Raw genomic sequence first — 8,582 nt, forward strand, 5'->3', positions numbered from 1 at the left:
CAAAAAAAAACCTGAATTATTCACGACTGTTTTCCATACTAATGTTTCTCCAGTGTTTTAGCATAAAAACCTAAACTCATAAAAAAGGCACCAGCATCCAATCAATTTCTACGATGACCACACTTAACATAGGTTACGTCAAGGACATTAAATGTACTCCCTGGAACATTAATGGTAGTACATTATGTATGTCTTAAATGTGATACTTATTTACCTGAGGGTAACAGTAATCTGTTGGTTTACAAATCTTAACAGCCATGGTTCCAATAAATTAAAGGTAATTTTACCGTTCACTGACACAAATGATTAGTGATTTCAACTCAGAGACATTATAATGATTGTAAATTAACTAGGGCTGTCAGCGTTAACGCGTTAATCTATGCGATTAATGCGGCCGCGATTAACGCGATAAAATATTTTAACGCAATTTAAAAAAAAAATAATAATAATTTTTAATGCCTTTATTTGGAAAGTTATGGAGAAGAGGTGGGGAGAGGATTGGGAAATTACATCAGGCCAGACTTGAACATGTGTCCCCTCGGGCAATGTAAGTAGGGGGCTTGGCCTACCAATAGCCCCCCTTGTTCAAAGTGGGGAATGACAGAAAAAGTTTGACAACCACTGCGGTAGTTGATGGAGAGAGCTGAGGGATTGTTGGGCGGAAAGTTTCTGTTTAATAGGCAAAATTACGGAACAATCGACAAAACTAAAGTTGTATGTAGCATTTGTCAAATTGAATCTAGCTATCACAGAAGCAGCTCATCTTTAAGTTATCACCTTAATGCAAAGCACCCGACAGAAAGCAGTCCCAGGTTAGATGGTCGCCAACCCACACTCTACGACTTCTCTAGTAAAATAACTAGACCAGTCCGTGAAAAGGTTACCAACGCTTTAGCAGTTTGGGTTGCCGGTGACTGTCGGCCCATCAACATAGTTAAGGACGTTGGGCTGACTGAGGTGATTCGAATTGCTTCAGGAGACAACTCTTACGATTTACCGTCGAGGGGCACCATTGTGTCTCGCATACATTCCTTTTTATGACGGCGAGAGAGCACGAAAAATTCAGCTCCTCGAGCAAGCTGCCACCGTCACCCTTACTGGTGACCACTGGACATCAGTCAGCAATGACAATTACCTGGGTGTCACAGCTCATTGTATTGACAATGTATGGAAATTGAGATATTTTTCATTGGAAGTAAAAAAAAATAAAAAAAAACTTTTAATCGCGATTAATCTAGATTAATGAATTTCAAAATGTGAGATTAATTTAGTAAAATTTTTTGTATCTATTGACAGCCCTAAAATTAACATTTTCCATTGCAAATTCAGTATTTTTTTGCTCCAAAAATCACAACATACCCTAGGACGGTTTAACTATTGAAATATAGCAAGGTAAAGTTGTACTTCAAGAAATTATTTTAAAAGGCAGTATAAAGAAGAAATGTTATATAAACCAAATACTTTTGAGTTTGGGAAATAAGAAGCAGAATTAAATACTCTCTCAATATTGGCTAAAAGAGTACATTACATCTTTCCAGGTGAAATGAGGCTATACATTTTAAAATCCTCTACATGAGTAGTTATGCACACATTCTTAAAAACTGATATGATTCCATCCTGTAACTATTGATATGACAAGAAAAAGATTTTAGGACAGGACATTGAGTTTTCAGTACTCAGACATATTTTTGATCTCTTCTTCCTTCTTCCTTGACAGTGTGCACTGAAGTTGCATTGCTGTGGGAAGGGGCTTTGTAAGCCACTGCTCCATAGCTGTCAGAGGGCAGACAATGTAAATATTTCAAGTGAATAAATATATATTTGAATCAAACTTGCAAATGATTAAAAGAGGGAAAGTACATGATTTAACTATTTCTCAGATGTTTTTACATAGACTTCTTTTTGTTAATATATTTATTTATCATTATTTATTTAGTTCTTTAGTGTAACTTCCTCAACATTTGATGACCCTTGTAAAACATCTAAAATCAGAGCATGTATTAAAATGGGAACATACCTTGACTTCTCAGGTACAAGCCCTTTGTAGGCAACACAATCCAGTATGCCCCCCAACAGCACCAGTGCTCCTCCTATCCAGGCCACAAAGAGTGCAGGTCCAAATGTGTACCTGGCGTTGGAAGCACGAACAGGGCGTTACTAGCAAACACTACTCTGTGTGTGGCATTAGTCATAGCAGGTTTCACCTGACACAAGGGGTTTGAACATGGTGTGAGAGGACACATGTTAGGACTATTCATCTAGCATTACACTGCATGCGTAATAAGTTATGAATTCGAACTTTAGGGTCTATGTAAAGCTATGTATTTTAATATTTGTAGATGTTACTAAAACATATTTATATCATATTAAAAAAAATGAATTCCCTTTCAAACAAAACAAACTTGTAATTGTCATTTTTCGTTTGTTTTCTAACTATGACAAAAAATAAAGGAATTCACTGATTTTCTCAGTAATTTGCTGCAGCGTTCTAGAATTCTATTGGGGTCTAGAGGGTTAACGGCAATGAAAACGAATTATTCATGTCCAGAGTTGTCATTCTGCTTTTCATATCAGACCTCAACCTCAACATAACGACCTAAGAATCAACTTACCTTGGAATGGAATTTCCCCCGAATCCTCCTCCTCCCATTCCTCCTATCCCTTCATTTCCACCATAATTGGGGTTATACATTGTCCTCATATAACTAGCCACAATCTGATTGGCATAGATTGAAGCTCCTGCGATGCCACAAATACCTGAATAATAAAACTGAGAATCAGTGTTCTGCCTGTTTAGCCTTGAAAGATATATTTGGTTGTCAGTGCTCCATGTTGCACATAATGTTACACATGTACGCAATGGACGCAAAACAACCAAAATTGTATTGTATCCACCTGCAACAATGAACATGATGCCAGCAGTAAGGGTCATCTTTGCTCGGGGGGAATCTTCCATACTGCCCATTTTAAAGCACTTCAGGGAGAAAAGGCCCAGCAGAGCGCTGATGACTCCCATGACAATCCCCACAATCATCAGCGCCCTCACGGCTTGAAAAGAACCTAAGAAATGATCATGAAAAACACTTTAGTCCCACATTTGTTCATTATTACTAATCATTACAATTGGTGAACTTTGAGACATATTTTGTTGGACTAATGTTGCTTCACAAATACACAACATTCAGTTGAACTGTGTCATTTTCCTTTCAATCTAGAGCAGTTGTGTTATGACACAATGAGGTTTCACTCATTTTAGTTTCACATGTGAATAATGTTTTTAAAAGTCATGTTTACAATTGTTTGATCTTGAAGACCTTTGAAAGATCTAATTTAATATTACATTTAATCTATGCATCACTGATCACTGAGCTATACCAGTCCATGTTATCATGAAACAAATGTTTAACAAATAACTTTTTACTCAGGTGCTAGGATGAATATGTTGGTGCGGTGATTTTGTACAAAAAACATCAGGAATTGAACTGAAAGTCACTGAGTCACTGTTTAAGCCCTCATAATTAAATTATTTAGAAATAGGTAATTACATCAGCAAGTTTCAATTTACTGTTATTTTGGGTCTAAAGGACAGAGCAAAAAAACGCAACAGTACTAAACACTATTATGATGCTCACCTGAGTACCCAAGGAGACCATAGAAAGGCCGGCATTCTGTTAACCCTGCTGTGGTAACTTCACAATTCCGCCAAAGTCCCTTGTAAGTGTATACAGAGGTCACAACATCTCCTTGACGATCCTGACTGCTCCAGTTATTCATACCAACGGCAGCAATAAGTGCTACAATACCAAGAATGCCTAGGACGAAGCCACCAGTCTGTAGCATGGTGGAGGCCATGTTGGGTCTTTATTCTTTCCTTAATAAAGTATTTCTCAGCAGTGGAGCTGACTGAGAATAAACCGAAGAAACACTGTTTTGGGTGGGGCTGCTCAGTGACCTGATATTGCGCATGCTCTGAACTCTGAGAAGCAGAGCGGTGTACCTGGTACCTTTCCCGCTTCACTGGTCAGCGATGTATCAGGGGTCCAAATATGGTCACAGCTTCTTACACAAGGAAGAGTGAATAAAACAAATACACCCAGCCAAAGCCGTAACCAAGTGTGTGTGAATATGCAAATATACACGTAAAACAACTTATATTGATCAACTTATTGATGGTTATTGAAAATCAAAAATAGTGAAAATATTGATTTGTTTGTAAAGTTGGACAAATGGGTAAACATGTAGTTATCCAGTTATTAATGGTTCAACAAATATGATAGGAACAATTGAATCAACTGTGGCTATGCAAACACACAAAGGCATATGGTTTCTGATATGACCAGTGGGTGAAATATGTAACGACATTTGAGCCAGTCAACTTTTCCAAGGTGACTAAAGGAAGCACAGATAAAGACAAGAAAGGCTCTCGGAGAGCACAGACTTCCGCCAAGGCCAATATGCCCTATCAAGCCATGTTAAATAAAGAGAAAAAAAATCTGGATCCGCCCCTTGATGCGGAACCGCTCCAAATTTCAACATGTTCTTCTTTGGCCCATACCCCACTCCTCTATCAAGTTTCATGAAAATCAGCCTGTTTGTTTTCTGCGCAATCTTGCTGACAGACAAACAAACCAAACCGAAAACACAACCTCTTTGACGGAGGTAGTCAGGCACCACATTGTGCAGTTACAGCCATGCACGCAGATGCATACCCTAACACTACAAGCTCAAGTCAGTTTTCAGGTCACGGACATTTTAAGGTGTGGCACTTTTGAGTTCTGAGCACACCGACTCCGTATCACATGCTCGCCAAATGCACACACACTCACAACTGTTATCATTTTGCAAACACAAGCTTGATGCTGTGATTAAAGAGGGCCTCATTCTTCTCTTCTGAGTCAATACACACAACGTTTTGCACACGGTCTCCTTCTCAGGCTTTTAGTTAAATGAGGTAAGCCTTACTGCACGTTACACTTATGGGCTAGGATAGATTAAATCTGATAGAGATCTTAACATGCATTGGTCTAAAGGAAAACAAATACCTTTTATATTTCAGCTAAATGAAGGCATGTATAATTTAAAAAATGAAAGGGATGAGTTATAGCTGTTTTATAAATTAAATTTATGTGAAACAATCAATATATCATGTGTCTACCAAGCTTTCTACCTCATCTGCTGCAAAATGTCATTCAATCTTTAAAATCAAGCTTGATGACCACACTAACATATTCACAAAGTACAATCACACATGCATCAACTACCTCTGAAATCCATTACACGTAGGCTAGCCTTGTTAGTTTTAGACGAAATTCTTGAGTGCTGCTTTAATGTGTATATACTTTCTGACATGAAACTGGTCTATATATCCCTTCCTCTACTGAATTATTAACTAAATGTATCCTCCCTAGTTATTAATGCTACTCCACCAATAGACCATATAGTAAAATAGTAAAGTGCTGTCTATATCGCAAACAACAATAACATCAGAAATAGACTATCACTGTCAGCGCTCACACTGGTGTGACAGAGTAGACACTGCGGCTATGTGATGATCCTGGTTCCATTGGCCGTGATCCGTGCACGGATTTTCAGAATGTCACCAAGCCCAAATAGTCTAGTCTAGTCAAGCCAAATGAAAGAGAAATGAAAAGGATTCAGTTTAGCATAAAAAAAAACATTTAAAAAAAACATCTTAGAAATACTACAAGTGAGAATGCGACTACAGGAACTACTGTTGTTTGGATGGAGGGGAAATCTCAGCCTGACTCAAACGATGTGGTGAACAAGTTGGCATTAACAAATAACAAGGACAAGTCACAACAGTACAACAATTTGGTAGAACACTGCTAAGGTATCTCTCTTTGGAGTGTTGGTAGGGTTTCTGTTTCTATATTCAGGTAGGACAACGTGTGTTGTATGTGTGTTCAATGTGTGCTAGTAGTGATGGACAAAAAAACAAATCACTGTTTTGTAAAGAGATGTGGCCGTGGAAGGTGGTATTGCATTTGCCTAGGTTGCAGTTCATACCAGGCAAGAAACTACCGTCATTGTTCATGTATTGGGCAGTAGCCTTTCTGCCATGCAGTTCAGCAAAGCTCAGCTTTTTTTTGTCATGGTGTAACAACCGATGCCAGCAGAAATGCTGTTATCAAGATTCTCCTAGTAAAATACAACCAGTGTGCACTAGTGACCAGTCTGAACTATTGTGATATGCAGGTAAATAGTAGGGGGGTAGATAATAATTAATCACCAGTACATATTAGAAAACTGAACCAAGGGTGATAAATACAGCTGCATTGGTTCAAACACACAGGTTCGATGCAAATTCACTAAGAATTAGATTTTTTTTTTAAATGATGCGTCTGCAACAACTAAATTTGTGAATCACTGCTACCTAATAAGAACCATGCTCACCTACTTCAAAGAATGTGATGCACCTGAACTAAAGCGACTGTCGTATACTCCTGATAGTAGTGTAGTGCATAAAAAGTGATATGTGCATTTTTAATTGTATATAATAACGAGAACAGGACCTGAAACAGACTGATCAAGATGGCCAATCATGTTTGTCTCAGACGTCGTAGTATTCTCCTTTATTCCACTGAGCCTCTGTCTTGCATGAACATACACATTAGAAGGAGAATTTGGACTTCATAATAATCATATTCTTTCCTTATTCTATAACTATGCATTACTGTAATTTCCCGACAGTTAGTAATATGCACATTAACTCAGCCCGGTAAAGCCTGAATGGGTCTCTCTCTCTCTGTCCCTCTTTCACATACCAATCCATTTAACGATCAGGTAAAAACAACATGGGATAGATAACACATTTTCATTCACACACAGTCTTCCATAACAACAAAGTAACGGGTGTCGTGTACGCCCACCCAACTGTAGTCTATTTAACAGATGATTGCTATAGCCAATACATTATAAGTGTGTGTGTCTAAGTAAGTGTAGCGTGTGTAATATGAACTCATTTTAATAAGAAGGTACCCTGAGGAGACTGTATATACTGTATACTCAATAACGATTCGACTTAAAAGTTTAGCATCCATTCGACCATTCCCACAAGACACCATGACATTAAAAAACGCTCAATAAATTGTTTTCACTTTGAATGGGAATGAGGTATTTGAGTGTGTGTGTGAGTGTGCGTATGGGGAGATGGTGTAGTATTTTTGCTTGAAATGCCCATCCCCACTACACACAACTTTTGGCTAGTAGTGCTTGCACCACACCTACATGACATTTTATTTGTACGTGACTGTGACAAACTGGAGACTTGAAACAAGAAATAGGATGCAAACGCTCAAGGCGTGTTTTACTTAGATATATCAAAGTGCCACGATGGGCAAACAAGGCAAATTTCACAGGACTGGAGTACACAGTACGGCTTGCTGATCACAAACAATTACACACAAAGACAAAGGAAAAGTCCAAGGCTTACATAGGAGCTCAATGAATACATTGACTACAGGTGAGAACTAAACTTAATTCACACATTGGCTACAGGTGAGAACTAAACTCAATTAACACATTGGCTACAGGTGAGAACCAAACATAGAGGGAAAACTAAGGCGTGAGGGAAATACTAAACACTCGGACTGGAGTAGCATATGGAGCAAGAGCAGGAACCCAGACTGGAGTTGGAGCAGGAACAGTGGATCGTGCAGCAGAGGCTGTGACGGTAACACAATGTTAAATAAACCATGGTTAATACACAGGTGCGGCTACTACCCAGATTTGTTTCATAAAATGATAATATACTGTAATGCGATTTATATACGATGCAGTTAATAGTCAGGAAAATATGGTAAAGAGCAACCACTTTAAAATCATACCCTTTCCTAAAATAACAAAAGCTGGCTATGATAATTTCACTAAAGCAGCAGAGCGGGTTGCCTTTCAGCTGTTGTTCAGAAAGTCAAGATTATGTTGGGATTAGAACCGGGGTCCTCCGGCATGTCATGGAGCTAATCCCCAGCAACACAGACCATCCTTGATTTTACCTGCTGAATTCACCCACACAAACTGTTGAATTGTCAAGGCTCCAGGCAATGTAAGTATTTCTAAAATAAATTAAGACATTTGCTGAAAGACCACTTTCCTGACACTTTGCAGTATTGCACGTACTGTCTTTATGACACATGCAAAGTTTGGTAATGACTGAGTCTTTTCAGAAAAGTAGTTTATCAGTTTATGCAATGGCATTATGATGTATTTGATTATTTCTTTAAAATGGTTCGACGTATAACATTTGCTGCCGATGCTTCACACTGACTTTCTGAAGAATCTGAGAAACGGTCTTGGAAGAGATGATAAAGTTAGGTATTTCAGCCAGTGTGAAAAGGTGGGGATATTACCTTGTACAAAGTCAAATGTGTTATACAAACTGATGCATTGGAAAAAGGAATTTTGAACTTAGTCAAGGAAATCCTGAAATGCAGGCTACAATGTAGATATCTTTGCTGTGGCGCCATCTTTAGGCCATTGGCTCTGAGATACACTTTTGTATGTACACTGTATACTTCTTCATTATGATGTCATAAACCCACATCCCAATTTTTATGTCAATT

The 8,582-nt window shown here is 38.3% G+C and overlaps 1 protein-coding gene across 1 annotated transcript; it reads right to left on the minus strand.

Annotated features, from left to right (window-relative positions):
- Positions 1-1,213: 1,213 nt before the first annotated feature.
- On the minus strand, positions 1,214-4,021 carry cldn18 (claudin 18). The gene is made up of 5 exons (XM_012825640.3): positions 3,633-4,021; positions 2,896-3,060; positions 2,613-2,757; positions 2,018-2,128; positions 1,214-1,773 (listed from the first exon to the last, which is right to left on the minus strand). The coding sequence occupies exons 1-5, from the start codon at positions 3,850-3,852 to the stop codon at positions 1,677-1,679; spliced, it is 738 nt and encodes a 245-aa protein (XP_012681094.1). The 5' UTR covers positions 3,853-4,021; the 3' UTR covers positions 1,214-1,676.
- Between the last annotated feature and the right edge of the window lie 4,561 nt (positions 4,022-8,582).

The sequence above is a fragment of the Clupea harengus genome, chromosome 1 (assembly GCF_900700415.2).
Source record: "Clupea harengus chromosome 1, Ch_v2.0.2, whole genome shotgun sequence".
Lineage (NCBI taxonomy): Eukaryota > Metazoa > Chordata > Actinopteri > Clupeiformes > Clupeidae > Clupea > Clupea harengus.